We start from the raw sequence: 24,443 nt of genomic DNA on the forward strand, positions 1-24,443 counted from the left end.
TCGGTGAACTCTGCATACCTTTTGTACTGTTATTCTAACACCCTGTGGGATATGGTAGCTCAAGTGCTGCCACGGGTCCCGGAGGAGGCACGGGCCATCCTCTCCGAAGCATTGAAGATGAGAGGGACACATCGAAGTTCTCCATTAGGTGTGGTCTGGATACGACTGACTCACTGGGAAGCACAGTTTAGTCGACGGTGTCCTTACAGCGCCACACCTGGCTGCAGAGAAGACAGACTCTGAGCTGTAGCGCTTCAAGGATTTGCGGCTACGCCCAAGTCCTTTGGCCTTTCATTGACACCTTGTCCCCAGTCTGCCTTTTGCCTCTTTCGTGGCTACAGGAGGGGTGTGCTACCACGCCAACCCTATGCCAGCCACCGCCTGGTACATGTTTCTAAGTTGTGAGAGGATGTGGATGGAGTGGATTCTGACCCCGTGGGTCTGGTAGCCAGAAGTTGTCTGCCACCAACCTCCAGCAGGTGCAGCCTCGAAGCCCTCCTAGTTTGGTTCTGCAGGACCATAGGTGCCCAGTTGTAGGGAGAATCCAGCATCATCTAGTCCACTTGCAGTCTATAAGATCAGACAAATGGGTCTTTCAGATCATTCGGAGGGGCTACTCCCTCCCTTTCTAATCTTTCCCTTCTCGTATACTGTCATCTCAAGAATGGCTGGGATCATCTGACCTTGCTCTGAGAGGAAGTTACAGCTCTCCTGGACAAGAAGGCCATACAAAGGGTTCCGATATCAGAAGTAGGCAGTGGTTATTCCGCTACTTTCTGGTGCCCAAAACCCAAAAAGAACAAGGGTCTTCACCCTGTTCTAGACCTCGGAGCCACCAGTCTCTTCCTCAAAAAGGAGAAATTCAGGATGCTCACTTTGGTTCAGGTCTTGTCTTCCCCAAACCAAGGAGTCTGACTGGTAGTGGTGGACCTGCATGATGCCTATTTTCCCATCACCATCCTGCCTGCCCACCGGTGTTATCTAAGGTTCAAGGTAGACCACGTGCACTTTCAGTTCACCGTGCTTCATTTTGGTCTCACCAGCAGCCCCCTGGTGTTCATCAAGGTGATGGCAGTGGTAGCAGCTCATCTGCGCAGGTTAGGGATTTCAGTCTACCCCTACCTCGATGGCTAGCTGTTGAAGGCATCCTAGCTCCAGACTGTCATCTCCCACCTTCAGACTACGGGTGGACCTCGTGCATTCACTGGGTTTCACGATAAATGCGTCTGACTACTTCTTCGATGCCCCCTTTCATTGGAGCTGCACTGGACACAGTGCATTTTCGTGCTTATCCTCACGAGCAGCGATTCCAGGATATTCAGGCTATGATATCGATGTTTCATCCTCTATCCTGGATTTCGGTGAGAATGATTCTGAGGCTGCTGAGCCTCATGGCCTCCTGCATCCTTCTGGTGAATCATGCCAGATGACACATGCCGTCTGTGCAGTGGGACCTGAAGTTCCAGTGGACGCAGAATCTGGGGAATCTCTCCAACATGGTCCAGATCTCGGAGGGAACCTCAAAAGACCTGCAGTGGTGGCTCACAAACCCCTTTTGGGTAAAACGCAGCCTTCTCTCCCTTCCTCAAACAGATCTGACAGTAATGACAGATGTGTCACTCCTGGGAAGAGGCAGCCAACTGGGAGAGATGGAGATCAGAGACTCTGGACTCCAGCGGAATCCAGACTCCACATAAACATGCTGAAGCTCTGGGTGATTCAGCCAGCATTGAAATTATGTCTTCCCTCTGTCAAGTGGAAGTTAGTGCAGGTGTTCACGAACACCACCGCCATGTGATACTGCAGTAAGCAGGGCAGGGTGGGGTCATTAACTCTTTGTCAAAAGGCCCTATGTTTCTGGACATTTCTGGAGCAGCAGGGCATAATCCTGGCAGTTCAACACCTGGCAGGTTCTCTGAACACCAGGGTGAATGAACTCTGTATTCAATGGCTAGCGGATCACAAATGGTGTCTCCATTCTGAGGTGGTCCAAGGACTCTTTCAGCAGTGGGTTGAGCTTTGGTTAGATCTGTTCGCCTCTGAAGAGAAAACGCAGTGCCAGCAGTTTTGCACGTTGGAGTTTCCAAGGTGATGCTTTTCATCTTGAGTGGAGCTCAGGCCTCTTGTACTCCTTTCCGTCCATGCCACTTCTGCACAAAGTTCTCAAGATGATCAAGAACGACTGGGTCCAAGTAATTCTTGTGGCTCCAAACTGGGCATGGAGAGTCTGTTATCCTGAGCTTCTGAAAATGAACATCAATCCTCCGATCAGAATGCCCCTTCAGGAGGATCTTCTGTTGCAGCAGCAGGGAAAGGTCCTCCACCCGAACTTCACAACTCTCTGCCTGCTTGCATGGAGATTGAGCGGTGACAGTTGATAGCTTTGACCTTCCTCACAAAGTCTGTAAAGTTATCTTGGCGGCCAGGTGGCCTTCCACCAAAATGGTATACGCCTGCCATTGGCACAAATTTGTGAAATATTGTACAGAAAAGTTTGTCAACCCTCTTTCTGCTTCTCTTTCTGATATTCTTCTCTTCCTCCTTACCCTTGCCCAGCAGGGCTCTACTCTGGGCACTCATAATGGTTATCTTTCTGCTCTGTCCGCCTTGCTGTTTGGCCAACCCTCTTTATTTAAGTTCCCTGTTGCAAATAAGTTTCTGAAAGGGCTTGTACATATGTTTACCCCATCGCTCTTCATCTTGCCTCAATGTGACCTGAACCTGATTCTCATTTTCCTCATGTGTGCTCCCTTTGAGCCACTGCACCCTTGTCCCTTCTGGCTGCTTGCCATCAAGATAGCCTTCTTAGTGGCAAAAACATCTGCATAGAGGGTGAGTGAGCTGCAGACTTTATCTTTCAAGCCTCTCTATTTTTCTGGGTTCTCGCACAAAGTGGCGCTTTGCACCTGAGCCTCTTTCCTACCCAAGGTGGTGACCCCATCCCATTTGTGACATTTTGTCACCCTGACACCCACCCATGCCTTCCCGCTCTGTGGACAGATTTCTAGGGCTAGGGTTGTTCCTCTTTCAGGGCCCTAGTTTGGACCCACACTCATCAGTTCACTTCATGGCTCAATGCTCCTGATGTGGAAAGTTGTGAAAAGTAACTGATGTCCGCATGCCTGGGTGGCGCCTTTATAGGTGACTGTAACATCACTTCCGGAGCCAACGCCGTGAGGAAACGAAAAAAGTCACCCGACGGCACACAGGGGTACTGCTCATGCAAAAGTTTCCAGATCCAGTCTGATGCCTGGGAAATTCAAAAGTAAGGAATATTCAGCTGGATATTGTCTCTACCAGATAATGTGTTACCAAGGGTAAGTAACTTGTTCTTTAAGACACGAGGCATGGTCCCCATGTCCTGAGTGAAAAAATTAAAAGCCCATGTAAGTAGACAGGGTGCACTCACCCTGATGCCAAGGGCTTGGAAAGGGACACACAAAGGAATGTCTTGTTTTATATTTTAAACCAGTAAAAAGAGTCCTGGGGACCACAGACCCTTTTCAAGAGTCACAGATCCCCGACAGCTAGGAGATGGCATCCATGGTACAGAGACTGGTACAGCAGACTCTGGGAGACCTGGATTTGTGACTCTGGTTCCACATACTTTGAATCTTGAAGGACTGAAAACATGAAAAAGTGCTATATAGCACTACATCTGTGACTTTCTTTTACCTTAGATATTTCTACTTTTAAACAACGTATTACAATTTGTTTTCAAACCAAACACAACTTTAAACATATGTTCCGTTTTGTGGAGCTTATTTTTGAATTCTTAGATTTCAGAAAGAAAGTCTCGCCTCTCAGATCTGGTTGATCACAAATTGTCAGTGTGCAATTTGCCATACCTATTTCTGACCTGGCTCTTTGTTTATCAGGCCTTTTATTTATTGGCCTCCTGAAAGTTCCCATTGTATAAAACTATTTCCAATCATACACCAAACTGGGGTTGGAATAGACACATTTTTCTTCTTTATCGCCATACATACCAAGCCAGTTATCCTCCAAATCCACTCATCAGCTCTACAAAGGATCTCACACACATTAGGATTATTTTCGATCCTGACACATTTGAAGAAGGTGTACATAATGTTGAATGATTCCATTCTGTTAACTTTCTCCGGTTAATACATAGGGGTTGCTCAGAAGTTAATCACCTCATTGAAAAAACTATATATTTCTGAAGATCAGTGTCCGAGGCTCATACCTCTTTATAGACCTAAATACCAGACAACTCATCACTTTACTATGTTTTGGCTGCAAATATTGGAGTTTTAGTTGACCTGGGAAATGTGCTCTTTCTCTGGGATTTGGGTGATGAGGTTTCTTTCAATTTGGAAACAGAGACATACAAACCAAATTGTTTATACCTCTTCTCTGTAGTGCTGGGCAGGGTATAGAAAGAATGCTAATATTGCACAGAGGCTGTGGCATGCTCTTTGATGGAACTTTTCTGGATGTAAAACAGACAAAATTAATGGCTACAATATGGTATCCCATTATGGTCCCTTCTCAACAAATACTGTTTGAGGGAGGATACACCATTCCATTTCAAAACATACTTTTAGAGAAACGAAGATTGGTTCTCACTGTCTTGTGTTCTGCCAAGAACTTCATTGTAATATGTTGGAATTTATCATATGTCAACAGTATCATGTGAGATCAAACACTGATAGTTATGTTCATTTGAAAAGAATGGCCTTTTCTTGAGATGTCACCATGTAATGAAAGACAGTTTTGGGAATAATACTTTTATGTGAGGTGCAAAGAGGGAAGACACATGACATATGGAACCTCAGCTGTTGAAGACCCCTTAGTTAGGTCATAGAGATGAAAATAACATGATTCTGAAAATCAAAGTGATAAGGAAACATAGAAGGGACAGATGAAAGGAATGTTAATACATTGCTTGTATTACATATAGATGTGGTATTGCACTTTATTAACATGTCGGTATGTTATAACCAGGTTTCAAAGACATGGCAAATAATATTTTAGATTAATGGAAATGCATTGCTGAACATGGCAAAGCTCCTTTTTTATTACGTAACGTCTTTAAACATTGTATGTGATCCTGAACTGGTTAACAATAATAAAACTGAAAAGAATAGTTTTATAAGTTGTTTCATTTTGCTCTGCTGGATGTACAGGTTCTTAAGTGGTCTCATATGTAGGGCTTGTGATGGAAAGATGTGATTATCACTGTTCTAATTATTTTCCACATCTTTAGATACCTCAAGTGAGATTCTTGATTCTTGGCAGAGCCCAACTACAGAAGAAGAAGAAGCTGCAACTAAACTTCAGGCTTGGTGGCGAGGAACCCACACTCGAATGCTTTGGAAAGCTAGAGTACCTGGTAGGTTAATGGAATAGTATTTTTAAAGTTGTTTGCGTCCATGATGCTTAATTTTGCCTGAACTTATTAGACCTGAATACCAATCCATGAAAAACATAAAAGATGTGCTTTATTTTTAATTTTCAAATCCTCATTCATGAAACAAACAAGAGCAATTGCAACCATATACCACTACCTATTCATTTTTTTATTTAAATCCTAATCAAGAGGTCTGCCTTGTTAGATTATAAAACATCCTTCTGATAGAAACTTCTAGCCAATGATTCCTTACCTTTTGAATCTTCTCCAGGCATCAGACTGGATTTGGAAACTTTTTCATACTACTTCAACACACCTGAAGGTGGCACAGTGCGGCTCTGCACCAATGCTGTTCTGCTCTAAAAATTATGTGCGGGCATTTAGAGGCACCACTCCAGTGTACTGACATCAGTTCCTTTCTTTCTGCACCTCCAAACGTGGACCTAGAGCTTCTCCCATCTCACAGAGACTGCTTTTTGTCAGCTATTTTCCCATTTTTCTGCAATGTGCAAGGGATGTCACCCCTTAAGATGGCAGCCTTTAACCCCTTTAAGGGTTGTTGCAAACGGATGCCTGTGACAGATTCCCATCAGGTGTGCCTGTGGTGTTTGGGGTCGGACAATGGCTCCAAGACCTGCTAGGACTGTGTGTCAATGAATCAGGGAACACAAGGCGAAACTTAATGTAGACAAGCACAAAAAGATCCAGCACAGGGACCACTCCGAGTCCTCCTCCAGGTCGAAAGCTAGTTCCCGGTCCCGCTTCCATTCCCTAAGTAGACAAAGCCACTCTTGAGGATGGTCTTTGTCATGCTCCAGATCTTCAGGTAAGCATAAGCAACATAAGAAGTCCAAGCAGACGTCCGCCACTACGTGCCGTTCCCATTTTCCTTACAAAGCTTGTAGGTGGTGCCAACAGTGCCATTCCACTCACGAAGTTTGCCAATTTCAGAGCCCATTTCACAGCTGATTCTGGCACAACATGAGTTTTCAGGGACCTTCAGTGATGCAGCGCCAAATCAAAATGTTTCACTCAACAATGCTCCAGCTCTTCGGTTCTTTACCAAAACCGGTGCACCTTCAGGCCCCAAGGAGCCAAGATGCTTACCATCAGTATTACCGCGGCTACAGCTGCCAATTTCACTCTTGGATCCTGTACCAGGGCTGCCCTCAGCGCCCTTACCTAATCCAGGCCCGACACATCGACACCAATGGTACCAGAAGAGGTGGTGTAGGAAGCTGTCTGTATATACTATATACTATATAAAAATGAGATATAGTGTGTACAGAGTCCAGGGGTTCACCAACGGCTTAACAGAGGCTAAAGTAAATAATACTAATGCTGTCTTTTATGGTAGTATGGTCGAGCAGTTAGGCTTATCAGAGGGTAGTGCAAAGCATTTGTTGTACACACACAGACAATAGAAAGAAGTACACACTCAATGACTTAACTCCAGACCAATGGTTTTTATATAGCAAAACTATCTTTTCTTAATTTATTTCTAAAATCAGAAGATTCAAGTTGCAGGTAAGTACTTCAATAGTTTCGTTTTTCTCACATATATCAATAATACTTTGTTTGAAATCAATAAGATATACAGTTTTTGAAACATTGGCAATAATCTGTTTTCAAAGTTGACAGTGCAATTTTCAGAAATAGTTCCTGGGGGGAAGAAAAGTTAGTACGATTTACAGATAAGTACTTGAATTACAGTTCCAGTCCCTGGGGGTTAGGAATTCCACAGGTTGGGGTTCAAGTTAACCCCAAACAGCCACCACCAGCAACAAACGGGCCGGCCGGGTGCAGTGGTCAAAGTTGAGGCAAATTTAACATGGGCTCCAATGGAGACTGGGGGCACTCGGTTTCAGATCTCCTGGCAGGTAAGTACCCGTGTCTTCGGACGGCAGACCTGGAGAGTTTAGAGGAGCACTGGGGGGGCCACAAGTAGGAACCAAACACACACCCTCTGCAGCACAGTGGCAGCTGGGTGCAGGTTGCAAACAGGGCATCGGGCTCCCAGTGCGTTTCTGTTAGGGGACCCCTGGCGTCACTTAGATGCTGCAGGCTGGGTCCAGTGGGTCGGTTCAGGAAAACCACAGGCTGGACAAGTAGGATAGCTGCCTGCTGAACATTGCTGCAGCAGTGGTCAGGTTCTCCAAGGCTCTGGGCTGCGGGTGCAGTGTACCTTTCGGCATCGGACGTCTTGTCCGGAGCTTTCGAGGTCAGGGGGGTCCTCTGGATTCACACTGCAGATGTCGTTGTGAGGGACAGGAGTGGTCAACCCAGGGTGGGCACTTGCTCAGAATCTCCTGGGGATCCTCTCTAGCCGGTTGGACCACCTGGACACGGGCCATGGGCTTCGGGTGCAGAGTGGTCAGGACTCACGGATCTGGGGAGACTCTTGAGTCCTTAGATGGAGTTTCTTTCTGGACAGGGCCGCTGTCCTCTGGAGTTCTTGGTCCTTTGGGGTGCAGGACAGTCCTCTGGAGCTTGGCAGAGGTCGGTGGTCCTGCAGGATGCATTGCTGTTCTTGTGCAGGTTCTTTGAAACAGGAGACAGGCATAGGGTTGGGGCCAACTCAGTTTTCGTCTTCCTTCTTCTATGCTGGGGTTTCTGCTTAGCAGTCCTTCTTCTTTCTTGTCAAGTCACCTGGAATCTCAAGTCTTGGGTTCAGGGGAGCCTGTAAATCCTGGTTTTAATAGCTACTTTCCCTGAGGGTGACTACACCCTCCTTGTGTCCACTCCCTTTGGGGACGTGGACACAATCCTAACCCTATTGGTCCCTGTCCTCCACACCAAGATAGATGATTCTTCATGGAGAGGGGGTCACCTCAGCTCTGGACACCTTAGGGGTGGTCCTAACTGGGTTGGCCACTCCTCCTTGTTTTCCCTAATTTTCCTGCCGGACTTGCCACCAAAAGAGGGGCTTTGACCGGAGGGCGGGCACCTTCACTAGCTGGAGTGTCCTGGGGCACTGTAACCTGATGCATGAGCCTTTGAGGCTCAGCTCCAGGTGTTACAGTTCCTCTAGGGGGGAGGTGTGAAGCACCTCTACCCAGGACATGCTTTGTTTCTGGCCACACAGAGCACAAAGGCTCTCACCCCATGTGGTCAGAATCATGTCTGAAAGTGGCAGGCTGGCACAGACTGGTCAGTCCTGCACTAGCAGTCTGGCGTACATACAGGGGGCATCTCTAAGATGCCCTCTGGGTGCATTTTTCAATAAATTCCACACTGGCATCAGTGGGGGTTTATTGTGCTAAGACGTTTGATACCAAACTTCCCAGTATTCAGTGAAGCCATTATGTAGCTATCGAGTTCATAATGACAACCTCTCAGACCATATACTCAATACGGCTACACTGCACTTACAATGTCTAAGAATGGATTTAGACACTATAGGGGCATATTGCTCATATAGCTATGCCCTCACCTGTGGTATAGCACAATCTGCCTTAAGGCTGTAAGGCATGCTAGAGGGGCAACTTACCTAAGCCACAGGCAGTGGTTTGTGGGCATGGCACCCTGAGAGTGCCATGTCGACTTTGCCTTTTTCTCCCCACTAGCACACACAGCTGCAAGGGCAAGTGTGCATGTGCTTGGTGAGGGATCCCCCTTTGTGGCATAATACATGCTGCAGCCCTTGGGGACCTTCCCTGGCCACAGGGCCCTTGGTACCATGGGTACCTTTTACCAGGGACTTAACTGTATGCCTGGGTGTGCCAATTGTAGAAACAAAGGTACAGAATTTGGGAAAGAACACTGGTGCTGGGGTCTGGTTACCAGGATCACAGCACACTTTCAATCAAAGTTGGCATCAATATCAGGTAAAATGTGGGAGGGTAACCGTGCCAACAGTGGCAGTTTCCTACAGTGGCCCTGATTGTTCCTTCCGACGTTGACTCAACCCTTGTCCCAATTTGACTGATGCCTTAACCGAATCCTAAAGAGCTTTCTCCTCTCGCCTTACCACCCAGCAAGCAGAACTCACACTCTTTTTTTGGAACAGACTCTGACAGCGATTCTGATCAGGTGGATGACAATTGGTTGAGGGCTTGCAAGATGCTAGTGGACTAGACACTTCCTGGAAGCTGCCCGTTTCTCCCACCTCCTGGTCCAGCCACAGAAGAATCTTCCTCCCACCCCATGGTCATGCACAGGCCGGCCAAAGTCTTCAACCTTCAACTCCCCACTATAGAGGTCCAAACAAACATCCTGACTGAAATCCTGCCGCCTGTCCATGCTGCTCCCAAGCTTCTACCCCCCCCCCCCCGATACTCTTCTAGAGGCCTGGGCGAAACCATGTACCAGCCCTCCAGTTAACCAACAAATTGCCAGGTACCGCTGCCCTGCCCCTGGGCAACCCAGTCTTTCTCTGTCAGCACCCCTCTCCAGGGAGTTTTCTGCTGCAACTTTCCATGCACCTGCCAACCTTAAGAATTTTCCTGCCACTCCTCCTGGCAGGGATCTAAGAGAGTGGAGACTTTTAGAAAATGCTTGTTCTCCTCTGCTAGTGTGGCTCTGCGATCCATCAGCTCCTTCTGTTTCCTGGGCCGTTATCTGATGCCCTCTGGGGCTCAATGGTAAAAGTACTCCCCTGTTTTCCGGAAGACTTCATTCCGTTCTCTCACAGGCCATCCAGGATGGTCATGATGCAGCCACGTTCACAATGCATTGTGGCTTGGACACCACCGACTCAGTTGGGTGGGCCATTGGCATTAGTGTCGCCAACCTCTGCCGTGCGGGCCTACGATCCACTGGGTTCTTGGGTGACAATCAGTCCTCCCTAAAGGACATGCCATTCAATGGGACTCACTTGTTGGGGGACAAGGCTGACTCAGCCCTTGATTGATTTAAAGAGAGCAGGGCTTCCACTCACTCTCTGCGTCTTTCCACCCAGCCTCAACAGCCACATTTCCAACTTTTGTTTCTTGGTTTTGGCAGAGGCTTTCCCTACCACAAGCCTAACCCACTGCTCACCATTGCCCAGGTCTTGTCTGCCCTTGACTCTGCAGACTGCATGGCGGCTTTGGACCTGCTGGATGCCTATTTCCGTATACTCGTCCTGTCGGCCCATCAGTGCTATCTGTGGTTTGTGGTGGAGAGGAGCATTTTCAGTTCTCTGTGCTCTGCCTTGGTATAACAAGCTCCCTGCGGGTGCTCACGAAAGTCATTGCAGTGGTAACAGCGCATAATCGGAAGTAAGGGTTGCCAGTCATTCCCAGCCTCAAAGGTGATTTCAACCCAAGCAGTTGCCAACCCCCTCCAGACTACAGTGAACCTCCTATCATCTTTGGGGTTCGCTATCAACGTGCCGAAATCACACCTTACCCCGTCCCAGATTCTCTCTTTCACCAGGAAAGAGTGTCCAGGATAATCAGACTATAAACCCGATCTCTCAGCCATGGTCCTGGATTTCAGTGAGGTCAACTCTGAGGCTGCTGGGACTGATGGCCTCCTGCTTCTTGACAGTTGAACACAGCAGCTGACATATGCGGGCTCTAAAGTTGGATCTAAAGTCCCAGGGGGTCGAACATCAAAGGGATTTCGAAGAAGACTCTGAAAGATCTGCGTGTTAACTATTGGACACAATTGAGTTTTCAGCAGTCCATCCTCCCTTTCCCATCCAGAACTGACTGTGGTAAGTGACGCCTCGCCTCTGGGTTCGGGTGGCCATCTGGAAGAGGTGGAGATCATAGGCCTCTGGTCTCTGGCGGAGTTTCTGTCCCACGTCAACTTTCTTGAGCTGATGGCCGCCCGTTTGGTGCTGAAAGCCTTCCTGCCATCCATCAAGGGGAGGCTGATACAGGTGCTCACGGACAACACACCTGCCAACAAACAGGGTGGGTGTGAATCATGGGCCCTCTGCTAGAAGGCCTTGCACCTCTGAAAAAGACTGGATCACCAAAGTATCTTCCTGGTAGCAACACCTGCTGGGCTGACTAAATACCTGGCTGGAAGAACTCAACCATTGGCTCTTAGCGGATCAGTAGTGGCAGTTACACCCAGAGACAGCACAAGATCTCTTCCGCGAATGGGGAGAACATTGGCTTGATCTATTCGCCACCTCCGAGAATGTACAATGTCAATACTTCTCTGCACTAACATTTGCAAGGCATTTCTTGATCTGAGATGTATTGCACAATCAAGTGGAGCCTGGAATTCCTGTATGTCATTCCGATGATACCACTTCTTCCCTCAGTTCTGTAGAAAATCAGAACAGATTGGGTCAAAGTCATCCTAGTGCCTCCAGACTGGGAATAGAGAGTATGGTATCCAGAACTCCTGGACTTTCTTGTTTGAGTCCATGCACAGCCCTCCTCCCTTAGGTACTGCTTTGTTACCTAACTAAAGGTTTCTCTATCAGACAAACAAGGTACTTACCCTCAGTAATGCTTTTTCTGGTACAGACTCTGTCTAGCTATAGATTCCTCGCCAACTCTCCCATCCTTCCCTTTCAATTGTTGGACTCCATCCATTAATAAGGTATTAAGTCTAGGAATCTGCACACTAGCTTACCAATTTGATTTTCGGACTTCACGTGTAGAGGCATTAAAAGTGTCAAAACCAACAGACATCAGTGCACTGGAGAGGCACCTTTATAAGCCCCACATGTCATTTCCAGAGTGAAACAGCATCAATTCATAGCGGCAATGCATCACCATTCGGCATGCTAAGGTAATACAGAGAAGTTTTCGGATCCAGTCTGACGCCTGAAGAATGGTCAGAAAGCAAGGAATCTGCAGCTAGATAGAGTCCCTACCAGAAATAGTTACGAAAGGTAAGTAATTTGTTCATCAGCATATATTTTAATTTAAACCAAACTTTCTGCTTTTTTGAGTCAGAAGTTAAAACCTAGTGACCTATCGCTAACCTCCCCTTACTTTGCAAGATTGTGGAAGGTGAGATCACAAGGTAGCTTCAGACGTTCAGGGAAACAAAAAATATCCTGCAGCAAATCCACTTTGATGGAAATCTGGACCAAAAAGAAACCCTTATGTTCTAAATTATTCTCTTGTTTATGACATGGCATGACCAGATTGCCAGCCAAATCCCACCCATACTGCCAGTTCTTCTATTCAGACGGGGCACAGCAGGTTAGGATTGAAAACATCACATAAAAACATCTCTAATGCCTCCCCCACCCCCCCAAAAGGCTGTCACTGTCTATGTAAGACACTTGGTAAAGTTAATCTAATAGTAATAGGACCAAATTCAGTTCCAAATGCATGCAAACAATACCGTATTTCTTATCCAGCTGGGTAAAAATGTTGAACTGAAACATTGGAATCCCAAACGGTTTGAAACATATATACTATTGGATGAAGAAGATGTTCCTGTAAAAGATTGTGTAGAGCTGAAGAAATTGACATATGTGCCCTGGTCTGTGAACAGTTTGTTCTGTGAGGCCTCAGCAACTGGGACTGTTGCCTTTCTTCATACAGTAAGCAGAATGTGATTTGACACAGAGATCTGTTTGCGCAACAGTTTTCAGAAGTCACAATGTAGCACCAGTCAATGTATGATGCTGAGAATGTTTCTCATCTTCATACGCAAGAGCTTCAGCATCAGACTCACACGGACGTTTGTTCTGACTCGCTGGATTAGTGCATCATAATCTGTGTTACGGTCCCAGAGACATTGGGGAGCACCACTGCTTTTAGGACCAAAGAGATGAGATTGCACCCCAGCTACATTGGAAGATCTGAATTGGCTTTCAGTTGCCTATAAAATAAAGTATCTTAACAATGGCATGTTTTGTCATCATAGCATTCTGGGTCTGGGATCCAAATTCCCCCATGGAATCTTTGGAGGTTGCTTTGGAATTGCCTACTTTTCGTATTCAATTTGACAGAGACTGAATGATACCTTTAACCTTACAATGTGATGCATGGTGGTGCACCTAAATAGGAAGGAAGAATATGGAACTGGCTATAGTTTCCAAGCCAGCATTGCCTAGTGATAAAGAATTTGATAAAAGAGACGTTGATGATTCACCCTTATAATTATTTCCACATGGCTCTAGTTCTCCTCATTTGAGCTACAATCTTTTTGTGTTATAAGATTCCCAGACCCATCAAAAAAGGTTTGGGCAAGCACCTTGTTAGAAATGGGATCTTTGGTTGGCAGTCAGGTTACCCCCTGTCCAAGCAAGGACCCACACTCTAGTCAGGGTAAGTCATACACAATCCAAATTATCCTGTGCCCACCCTCTGGTAGCTTGGCACTGAGCAGTCAGGCTTAACTTAGAAGGCAATGTGTAAAGTATTTGTGCAATAAATCATGCAATAACACAGTAGAACACCACAAAAATACACCACACAGTGTTTAGAAAAATATATAATATTTATCTGATAAGATACAGGTTAAAACAATTAAGATACAATAAGTATACGTTGAAATATCTCTGTAAAAATGATATAAAGTGTCTTCAGTCTCTTAAAAGCAACAAATGTCTCTTGCAAGCACAAAGTACCTGGTTTGCGTTCAAACCGCAGAGGAGGAGGTGCGTGGAAAACAGGGCGGTGTGCGTCGATTTGTCCGTCGCACTCAAGCGATGTGTTGTCGAGTTTTAACGCAGGGCAGGTTTTGCGTCGATTTCCGGCACATAGACTGGATTCCTCTTCGGGTTGCGGGGTTTTCGGACGCCCCGGGGATGATGCGTTGAAATCTTGCCCTTGCAGGATGAAGTCACAGGGGCAGCGGCGATCCTGTGGGCGTCGCGTGGAAATTTCTACCTCACGGCAGGCGCTGCATCAATTCCTCTCTGGAAGTCGGGATGCATTGTTCCAGCTTGGCTTGCATCGATCCTGTGGGCTGTGCGTCGATTTTCCGGTTGCTACGCTGGCGCTGCGTCGATCTTCTCCTTGCGAAGTCGGGCTGCGTCGTTCTGGTTCGGCGTGCAGTGATTTTCTCACCGCGATGCAGGCTGTGCATCGTTTGTTGCAGGTTGTGTGTCAATTGTCGCCGCACAGGGAGTTCTTCTTGCAGGAATGAAGTCTTTTTGGTCCTGAGACTTCAGGGAACTGGAGGCAAGCTCTATCCAAGCCCTTGGAGAGCGCTTCTTCAGCACAGCCAGAGAGCAGCAAGGCAGCAGGGCAACAGCAAGGCATCAGTCTTTCTCAGAAAGCAGTCAGGTGAGTCCTTTGGGCAACCAGGCAGTTCTTCTTGGCAGGTTGCAGGTTGCAGGTTCTGGTTCTTCTCCAGGAAGTGCCTGATGAAGTAGAAGTGTCTACCTCAGAAGTGTCTGAGTTGTTAGGGGCAGAGGCCCTGTTTAAATACCTAAATGTGCTTTGGAAGTGGGTGAGACTTCAAAGAGTGGCTTAGAAGTGCACAAGGTCCCCTTTTAGTTCCATCCTGTCTTCCGGGGTCCCATTAGGCGGTGTGGCAGTCCTTTGTGTGAGGGAAGGCTACTGTCCTTTGACATGTAAGTGTCAGGCCCTCCCCCCTCCCAGCACAGGAAGACCCATTCAATATGCAGATGTATGCAAGTGTGACTGAGTATCCTGTGTATCACCATTCTGGCCATACTATATATGACCTGGCTACTCCTTTCAGATCAGGATCTACCACTCATAAGTATATGAGGGTAGCCCTAATGCTATCCCATGAAAGGAACATGCCTCACAGCCGTGTATAACAAATTTAGGAGTTTTACACTACCCAGACATGTAGAACACACATCTTCATGTCCTTCCTTTTACCTACATAGCACCCTGCCCTATGGGGTACCTAGGGCCTACCTTAGGGGTAACGTATATGTAGAAAAGGGGGAGTCTAAGGCTTAGCAAGTACTTTTAAATTCCAAGTCGAAGTGGCAGTGAAACTGCACACACAGCCACTGCAGTGGCAGGCCTGAGACATGGTCAGGGGGCTACTTATGTGGGTGGCAAAACCAGTGCTGCAGCCCACTAGTAGCATTTAATATACAGGCCCTGGGCACATGTAGTGCACTGGACTTGGGACTTACAAGTAAATTAAATAAGCCGATTGGGTATGAGCCAATGTTACCATGTTTTAAGGAGAGAGCATATGCACTTTAGCACTGATTAGCAGTGGTAAAGTGTGCAGAGTCCTAAAGCCAGCAAAAATGAGGTCAGAAAAAGAGAAGGAGGAAGGCAGAAAGTTTGGGGGTGACCTTGCAGAAATGCCAATTCCAACACACCTTCTCGGTTTCTAATGTAAGTTTAGATTTCTAGCGCAATTACAGTCATTGTTTTTCAGTGTTACATCTTGTTTGCCGTTTTCCCTACACCTCTGTCCACAATTGCACATCTCTCTCACTATGTTCCCAACTTCATCCTGGGAGAAGAAACTCTGTTTCTTGACTGCATCAGCAAAGTATAGGTTGAATGATAAAATACCAGCTCCAACGCCAAATCCCTTGCCACTTAGAATTCATAGTGCAGAGGTTCACCTTCTAGAGTACCAGAAACGTCTCTGAGTGGAGAAGAACCAATCCATCTTCTAGCAATGAGAAGAACACTTTGCACACTGCTCAAAATGATTATACATTTATGTCTAAAGTATTGGAAGCCTTCAATTGACTAGGTTAACTCCCTCTGTCTCAGAGCATCCATTCTCAGTACAAACATGTTACTTATTCAACAATCCAGAGAGATAATTTCTAGACACTATGTCAAATTATCTGTTTCTAAATATTTGGATTCAAATGTATATCATATATGTTACGGGTAACCTTCCATCCCAGTGTGCTGCGGATGCTGAAGCCCTGAGAAAGGAATATTGTCTGGCCCCATACTTCTTCATTAGCCCTAGGTGAGAGACAAGGATCTGTGAAATCCAAGAAAGCAGGAAAACATTTCAAAATTCCCACTGTGTGCTCTGGTAGATCAGAGTAGCCTTTGTCATGGCTGCTAAAAATAGACATGAGTGAGAGTTCATGAATAAGCTTGCAGAGCTCCTAACGTGATTCTGAATAATTCCTTATCTGGTTTTCAGCAAGAAAGGAATTAGCTTTCTATTGCTTATTTTTCCAGCAGATACATTCTTCAAAAATGTCTTTTGCGTCAAACTGGAGCTATCCTAGTTTTATACATGCAATTTTCTTGATGCTCAATTTCAGATAAAACTTGTATTATTTACCATTGTTTTTTTCTTAATGTAATCCACCTTCTGCAGTATTGTTATTCTGCTTGAGTAACTAATCTGTTAATGGCTTCGGACCCCGCTTTTTTTTTTTAATCTTGACTTTTCCAAAGAGATGGTTAGTGTCTTCCTTTGAATCAATAGAAATTTAAATATCAAAGATGGGACTTTTTTCATATGTTCTACTAGGGGAGGAGATGTTTCTTATAATCACCATCACATGCATTCCTGCTACTGCATGATTTGCAGAGCCAGTTGACAAATGTTCTGTTGTTCGTTCTTCAGTAATAAATTAAACGAAAGGAAAATCGGAACTCAGAGAAAATTACTTGAAATGTTTAAATTTGAATATAATTGATTATGTGAACAGCTATGGATCTTGCTCTGTAAAACTTTGTTGGGGAGTAGGCATCACTATGTTTCAGGCAATATGGTTGGCACCCATCAGGAACTTATAAGGCTGCAAATCATTGTGCTTATTAGTCACCACCAATACATTACGAGTAAAATTGAGGAAAGAGGGAACCACAAATCATGTAAAAGAATGTTCGAATCAATTAATGGGCACAGATGCCATCTACAAGTTTCTCAATATTGACCACAATTATAATACTTAAGGATGGCACATCAGTACAACTAATAAACGTTTATGGAAACTGCATGGCTCCAAAAGCCTTGAGCTTCTCCGGTGCTAAACTGAAAATCAAACATGGGGCCATGCTTCTGCTCACATCCTAGCTGGTCTCTTTAATACTAGGACCAATCTGTGGGGGTTGCAGATGAGAAGTTCTTTGAAGAAAAACAGAGAAGCAGGTACTCTAATCATATTCATATTCCCATGACACATGGCAAGAAGGGAAGAACTCCATTATTCTTAAGTGTTAATATTGGTCCAGTGTTAGCCATTTAAGCTTTAGGGGGAACTGGGTTTACAGGGATGTTCTGCAATGAAGGACTGACAGCCTTAATAAATCACACATTAATTCAGTATGCAAACTGCCCATAATTTAAGGAAGATGAAAGTACTTGGTTTGTTGAAAAGAATCATAACCTGGAGTCATTTCCTATGTTTGAGTATTCATAAGTATACCCATTTATCAGGCACAAGGAAGGTAAGGAATTAAATGCAGAGGATTGGAGACCATGGACAAATGTATCAAAATGTTGATGGTAGAATCTATCAGGTAATCATTTGTGTGAGAGAAGTAGGTCAGCTGAAAAAAAAAAACTTAATAACATTATTAAAAACACTGTACAGTTACTGGTATCATTTTAATCTGCATTCAATGGACACATACAATATCAAGTCTACTTGCCAAACTAAATAATGAAATTAATATATGTGGCAAATCTGCCTTCTCTCCATGGTCACCCCAGATGTTTCTCCTTTCCCTGGATCCTGTTGTTGCTGGTTTTTGATCTCTGCATATTGGGGGTGTCCAGGCCTAAGTGTCTGTGCTTTGACTTTTAAACATGATTAGCATAGGTAACTCGCCTATAAGTCAGTAGTACATGGTATAGAAAATACACACAGGGTCCCATGTTTGACAGTTTTCTGTGGACTGCAGAATATTTTGTGGTATCCACAGAGTTGGCCTATATTACACTGCTTAATGTCTACCATGTGTAGCATGACTGCAGCAGCCTAAAAACCTGCTAACAAAATAACCCTTTTTGGAATGCAGGACACCCTGTTTTAAAATGTTAACAAATTACCCTTAAGTACACATGGTTGCCCACAAGGTAAGGTGCCTGATATTTTAAAGTGGAACATGTATGAAAACAAAGTTGCCATTTTCCTTCAGTAACAAGCCCCTAAAAGCTATTTTCACTGGCAGGGCTGTAGCTAGATCCTGAAAAATTTCAAAGTACAGCTTATAAACTGTAATTTGTAACTTTTCATAGGAAACAGCTATAGTCGTAATTGAAGATCTATTTTTCATAATCATTAAAAATCCAATTCATTGATGCAGTTAGAGTTTTAATAAATATTTTAGGAAAATTTTAGTGAGCTATCATTTGCCCACCTGAAGCTGGGGGATAATTTGCAATAGCCTGCCAGCAGCTGCACAGCCAAAGTTGGGAGGGTTGCCCCCCAGAACTTTTCCCCCAAATGGTTAATCGGTGTCCAGGAGTCACCCCCATCTACTGGCAAGTGAAACCTCTAAAGCTGGTACCTCAACAACAGCTCCTCAGAACACTTCCTAGACCTGTGGAAGATCAGACAAGAAGTAGCCTTCCCCCTGTGACCTATGTGGAGACCTGAATGGCTGGACTTCTTCCCACTTGTAACCCGGACTGAGATATGGACTCAAGGGTATAGTTGGCTGACCTCCCCTATGGCTACATGGAAACAACAAGATACAAGAGGCAATTTTTGTGAAGTGACCTCATGACTAGTAACAACTGAACCTGGACTGGTTCATGCTAGTGACCTCTGGACGAGTGAGTCCTGGCTCCTGAGCCCTGTCTCTGAAGTCCAGAGAACCTTAGAAGTGATCCAGGGAAGCTCTCCAGAAACCTTGAGGCTTGAAGCTTGCACCGCTGGAGAATTTTGAGCTCCATTAAGAAGGAATAGGCCAGAAGGTAAAATCTTTGACTGGTATGGTGTTGGCTTGGTGTATCCGACTCACACTTTATCACAGTCAGCCTGAAATCGCACCTTATCTCCCTGTTTACCACATCCATAGACTATCATTGGTGCTTAATGCTGTTTCATTATATTTTCAATTAAATCATTAAAAAGTCATAAATCTGGTCCTCCTATTGGATTTTGTAATTTTAGTATCTTTTTTTGCATTAAAATGCACTCTTTTTTTCTGCTTTAGATTGAAATATATATTGGTGTGTTTACTATTTTGACACTGCAAAATACTTTACACCTTGACCTAAGTTAAGCATGTCTGCTCAGTACCATATCTACCATGGGGTTGAGCTCAGTTTAATTCAGCGACTTTTGAGGTTCACCCTGATGAGTTAGTGTTGTTATTTTTTAAGTGGGCAACTTCCCACCCCAAATAGTGATCCACTTTCTTACAATAACCCAGTAGAGAGAATAGGAATGCACTTCTGTAAAATTGATCTGGAAAGAAGACTCAAATCTTGGGGTGACCTGTCATGGATAAAGATTCTAAAAAGAACATTTAGGATCATGATAAAACAAAACATGTAGTGCCAGGAAATGTCTGGAGTACAGCAACACTACTAAACATAACAATTGCAAACAGTCTTAGCAAATGTTGGCCTGGGGCACCTCTGACAGCTCTTTTGTGCTATGAGCTGAAATAGCTCATACAAATGGATAGAATACTATCAAGGCATGTTTGCCCTGTCTCTTAAGCGAACAAGATTGCAAGCTATCACAAGTGCCCCAGCTAATAAGTGCAGGAGGGTCCTACAAGCAGCAGAGGAAGAGACAGGCCTAATAAAAGTGTGGCTCTCAATGGAGCATGTAAGAGTGGCCATAAAAGCTCTCAAGAATGAGAAAGCACAGTGACCATAAATGCTGGCTGTTGACTTGTTCAAAGCTTATGCAGTTTGCCTTACTAGAGGTTTACCAAAACTCTCCCAAGGTTACATGTTTGAATGGACAGTGTCATATACCTAGCAGAACTTGTATCGATCTGACACTTCTCTCTCCTGAGTACAACTTAGATATGGATCAGTAGGACAGTTTATATCTACTTGAATTGTAAACAACATTCCAATCATTTAGGGCCTAATGATGCAAGTTCTCCTGTACCTCCAATCTGGTACTGTACCTTACAAGACCTCCTCAACTGCATGACCAATACCTTTAAATAAAACATTATAATGTATCTAGCTTACAGGTCATGTAAGGCACACATAAACAAAGTTCCGTCTGAAGTTGAGATGGAGGGGCAAAGACGTCATGACAAGTCAGTCTTGCTCACAGTTGATGTCTTATCTTTCAGAAATCCCCCAATCAAAAGTTTGTTTATAGGTTAGAGTTTAGGGTGAGCTAAATTAAACTAATATATCTGATAGAGACTTCTAATCAGAGATTCCTTACCTTAGACTATTCCTAGGTGTCAGAGTGGATCCAGACGTTTTCGAGCACTCCCCCTGCATACCGGTTTGTGGCGTTGTTCGGCTCTGTGTTGTCAGCATTGTCCACACTGAAAATGATGTCCGCAGACCAATATAGGCGCCATGCCAGGGCATTGGTGTAATTTCTTTCCTTTCTGCTCCAAATAGCAATGATCCATGAGGAGTTGTGCTCAGTAGTAGCACTCCAGGCTTCACACTTCTGTGCCAGAGTCTGCCCTGTTCTTTCCTGACTTCCTTGGAGCCTGACCAACCCCCACCCAGCTGAAAGAATTTTATGAGGCCATGAACCTCATGTTTGGGCAGCCCGGCCCCTCTGAAGGGCCTTTGGTCCCCACAGGCATAGAAGGGGCGCCTACTGGATCTTTGCCAGCAGGTTCACCCTTGATTTCAGTTGGGCCCCATGGATCCGTTGTTAGATCTGGAGCAAAGCCGCCCACAAGACCGAGACCATCCTCAGCATGCGGTCTAGTGTTGATATTCCTGGCACTGTTGTTATTTCCGACTACAACACAGAGCTAAATGGGTGTTTTCTGATGCTGGTTCCAGCACCGACTAGGACAATACCAATGCATTTTTCATTCAACAGGCCCGGAGAGGGAGTTGAATAGGAGTGGTCTGAGGACCTTTATGAATACCACCATTCCCTAGATGATACTGAGGACAACTGGTAGGAACTGACAGAAGTCAGTAGGTTAGACACCTCTTCGGACACTGGCTTGGTCTCTCCCACAAAAGTGACCATGGAAGAGGGTGACTCATTCGCTTTTGGTGGTGCATAGGGTGACTGAGGTCTTGGACCGTCAGTTACCCCCGGTAGCAGACAAGATGAATGTCTTGACAGAGGTGCTTCAGCCAGGAGTCATCCCATTCAAACCCTTACTCACCTTTAATGAAGCCTTTATGGTTGCCCTACCCGGAGCTTGGCCCAAGCTGTTCCCACCACCATCGCCTTTCTCCTGGGGACCCAAATTACCTTACCCAGCACCCCACCCCTGGGAGCTTGGTGGTCCAAGCCTCCACCTCTAAAGCCAATACTGGTACATTACTTACCACTCCACCAGATAGGGATCACATAAGGCTGGATACCTTTGGAAAGAGGTTGTTCTCTTCCGCCAGCCTTGCACTACGGTCAGTGAACACCACGAGCCTTTTTGGCTGATGTGCACATATGATCTGGTATTTGGTTTCGTAAATGCTGCCAGTAGTCTCAAAGGAGTCCCAAGCTGTACTCTTCCAAGCTGTTACTGACGGGGAGCAAAATTTACCATACAATGTGGACTTAACAGGACCAACACACTGGTAGAGCGACTTCATCTTCGGGGGCCCTGCAGCTGAGAACTACTGGTTTTTCAGGGGATTTTCAAGTCTCGCTTATTGCTATGCCCTTTGATGGCTCTCATCTTTTTGGAGAGAAAATGGATTAATTGATGGAGCACTTTAAGGATAGCAGAGCTATGGCCAGATCCATGGACTTCTCCATGGCTCTTTGTCAACCCAAGTCTGCCATTCTACTCATTTTGTGGCTACGGAAGGGGTTCCCAACCTTCTCCACTCCCCCCAGCCACAACAGCCAACAGCTAAGGACATATTTCCTGTAGACCATGTGGGACAGGTAGGTAGAGGTCAGGCCATTCAACCTCTCCCAGGCAGCTGAAGTCTCCAGACCTCTTTAGTTTGCCCTCCGACCATCAAGGGCATTGAATGAGGTGCAGGATATGCCATTACTTGCACCACTGGAGGTCAGTAACATTGTTTGGTTTTGCAGATTATCCAAGGGGGCTACTCCGTCCCCTTTGTGACCACCCCTCCACCCATGCTACCTGCTTACAACTGGCTGACAGAAGGCCACCTCTCCTTGCTCTGTCAGGAAGTGCTGTCTCGCTTGGCCTAGGGATGCATCGACAGAGTGCCAGTACCAGAAGTAGGACGTGGTTTCTGCTCCCGCTACTTTCCTGTGCCAAAGAAGGATGGAGGACTTCGTTCTACCCTAGACCTGTGCCTTCTCAACTTTTTCTTGAAAAAGGAGAAGTTCAAAATGCTCGTGCTCGCCCAGGTTCTGTCTGCTCTCGATTTGGGAGACTGGATGGTACCATTACCACATCCCCGTCCTGCCAGCCCTCAGACGTAACCTGCGGTTCATGGTGGGCCAAGAGCACTTTAAGTTTTAAGTTTGGCACACTCCCTTTCGGCCTTTCAGGCTCCCCTTGGGTGTTCACAAAAGTGATGGCAGTTGTTGCAGCTCATCTGCGGAGATTGAGGGATCCAGCCTTCTCTTACCTTGACAACTAGCTGTTAAAGTGTGGCTCACCCCAGCAGCCATCTCCCAACTTCACGTTACAGCAAAGCTGCACCTGCTGGGGTTCACTATCAACATGCCAATTTTACACCGACTCCCTCTTACGTGCTCCCTTTCACCTGAGCCGTTCTGTACACAGTGCAGTTTGATGTTTCAGCTGTATCTTGGATTCCAGTGAGACTGACTCTGAGGCTGAGGCAGTTGGGCCTCCTGCATCCTGAAGTAGGACCTGAAGGTCCAGTGGGTGCAGAACCAGGGGAATCTCTCTGACATGGTCCAGATCTCGGAGGGAACTGAAAGAGATCTTCAGTAGTGGGAAACCAACTGTGATTGGGTCAGTGGCAGACCCCTCTCCCCTTCTCAAGTAGATCTTACTGTAGTGACAGATGCGTCACTCCTGGGCTGGGGCAGCTATCTTGGAGAGGTGGAGATCAGAGGACTCTGGTCTCTGGCAGAGTCCAAGATCTACATCAACCTGATGGAGCTATAGATGATTAGCTTGGCGTTGGCCTTTCTTCCTTTAATCAGGGAAAGACTGGTGCAGGTGTTCACGAACAACATCACTGCCATGTGGTACTGAAATAAACAATTCAGGTGGGGTCGTGGACCCTCTGTCAAGAGGCCCTACCTCTCTTGAAATGGCTAGAATGTCAAGGCATTTCCCTGGTGGTTCAACACCTAGTGGACTCTCTGTACGCCAGAGCGAACAAACTCAGCTGAAGATGCCTAGTTGATCACGAATGTCACCGTCATCCGTAAGTGGTGCCTGGTTTCTTTTAGCAGTGGGGAGAGCCTTGGTTAGATCTGTTCCCCACCGCCAATAATTCACAATTTTAGCTGTTTTGAGCGCTGGAGTTTCCAAGGCAACTCTGGCTCAGAGATGCTTTTTGTCTCGAGTGGTGCTCCATCCTCCTTTATGTCTTGTCGCCAATCCTAATCCTATCTAGGGTTCTCAAGAAGATCAGGAATGACTGGACCCAAGTAATCCTTGTTGCTCTGGATTGGGCATGGACAGTTTGGTATCCCAAGCTGTTGAGCATGACCATTGGTTCACCCGATCAGGGTCCTCATCAGGAGAGGATGTTCTGTTGCAGCAACGAGGAAGGGTCCAGCACCCAAACCTGCGCACACTCCATCTTCATGCATAGAGACTAAGTAGCGACAATTGACAACTTTCGACCTTCCTCCCGAAGTCTATAATGTTATTCTGACATCCTGGCATACCTCCACCAAGTTGGTATAGCCTGCTGTTTGTGTCATGGTGTGCTTCCCACAACATTGCAACCTTCTGCATCTATATCCAAGGCTCTCTTGTTTGCTTTATCTTTGGCCCAGCAGGGCTCTGCTCTGCGCACAGTTAACTTTTATCTGTCTGCCATTTTGGCATTTTTGCGGTGCCCAAACCTATCTTTCCTCTGTAAGTCCCTGTTGTGGCTAGGTTCCTTAAAGGCCTTATGTTTCCCCCTATGCGATTCATCATGTCTCTGTGGAACCTAACCCTGGTCCTCACCTTTTGCTTGTGTGGTTCTAATTGAGCCTCTAAAACATTAAAACTGGCCATGACATCAGCTAGGAGTATCAGTGAATTCCAGG

General features: G+C 45.8%; 1 protein-coding gene across 2 annotated transcripts in view; it reads left to right on the plus strand.

The window, feature by feature from the left end:
- The window catches only part of ADGB (androglobin), an 871,677-nt gene that overhangs the window by 499,334 nt on the left and 347,900 nt on the right, over window positions 1-24,443 (plus strand). For both annotated transcript variants that reach the window (XM_069235154.1, XM_069235155.1), the window contains exon 22: window positions 5,231-5,356. In XM_069235154.1, the coding sequence (XP_069091255.1) occupies window positions 5,231-5,356 (126 nt within the window). The remainder of the gene's footprint in view (window positions 1-5,230; window positions 5,357-24,443) is intronic.

The sequence above is a fragment of the Pleurodeles waltl genome, chromosome 5, assembly GCF_031143425.1.
Source record: "Pleurodeles waltl isolate 20211129_DDA chromosome 5, aPleWal1.hap1.20221129, whole genome shotgun sequence".
NCBI lineage: Eukaryota > Metazoa > Chordata > Amphibia > Caudata > Salamandridae > Pleurodeles > Pleurodeles waltl.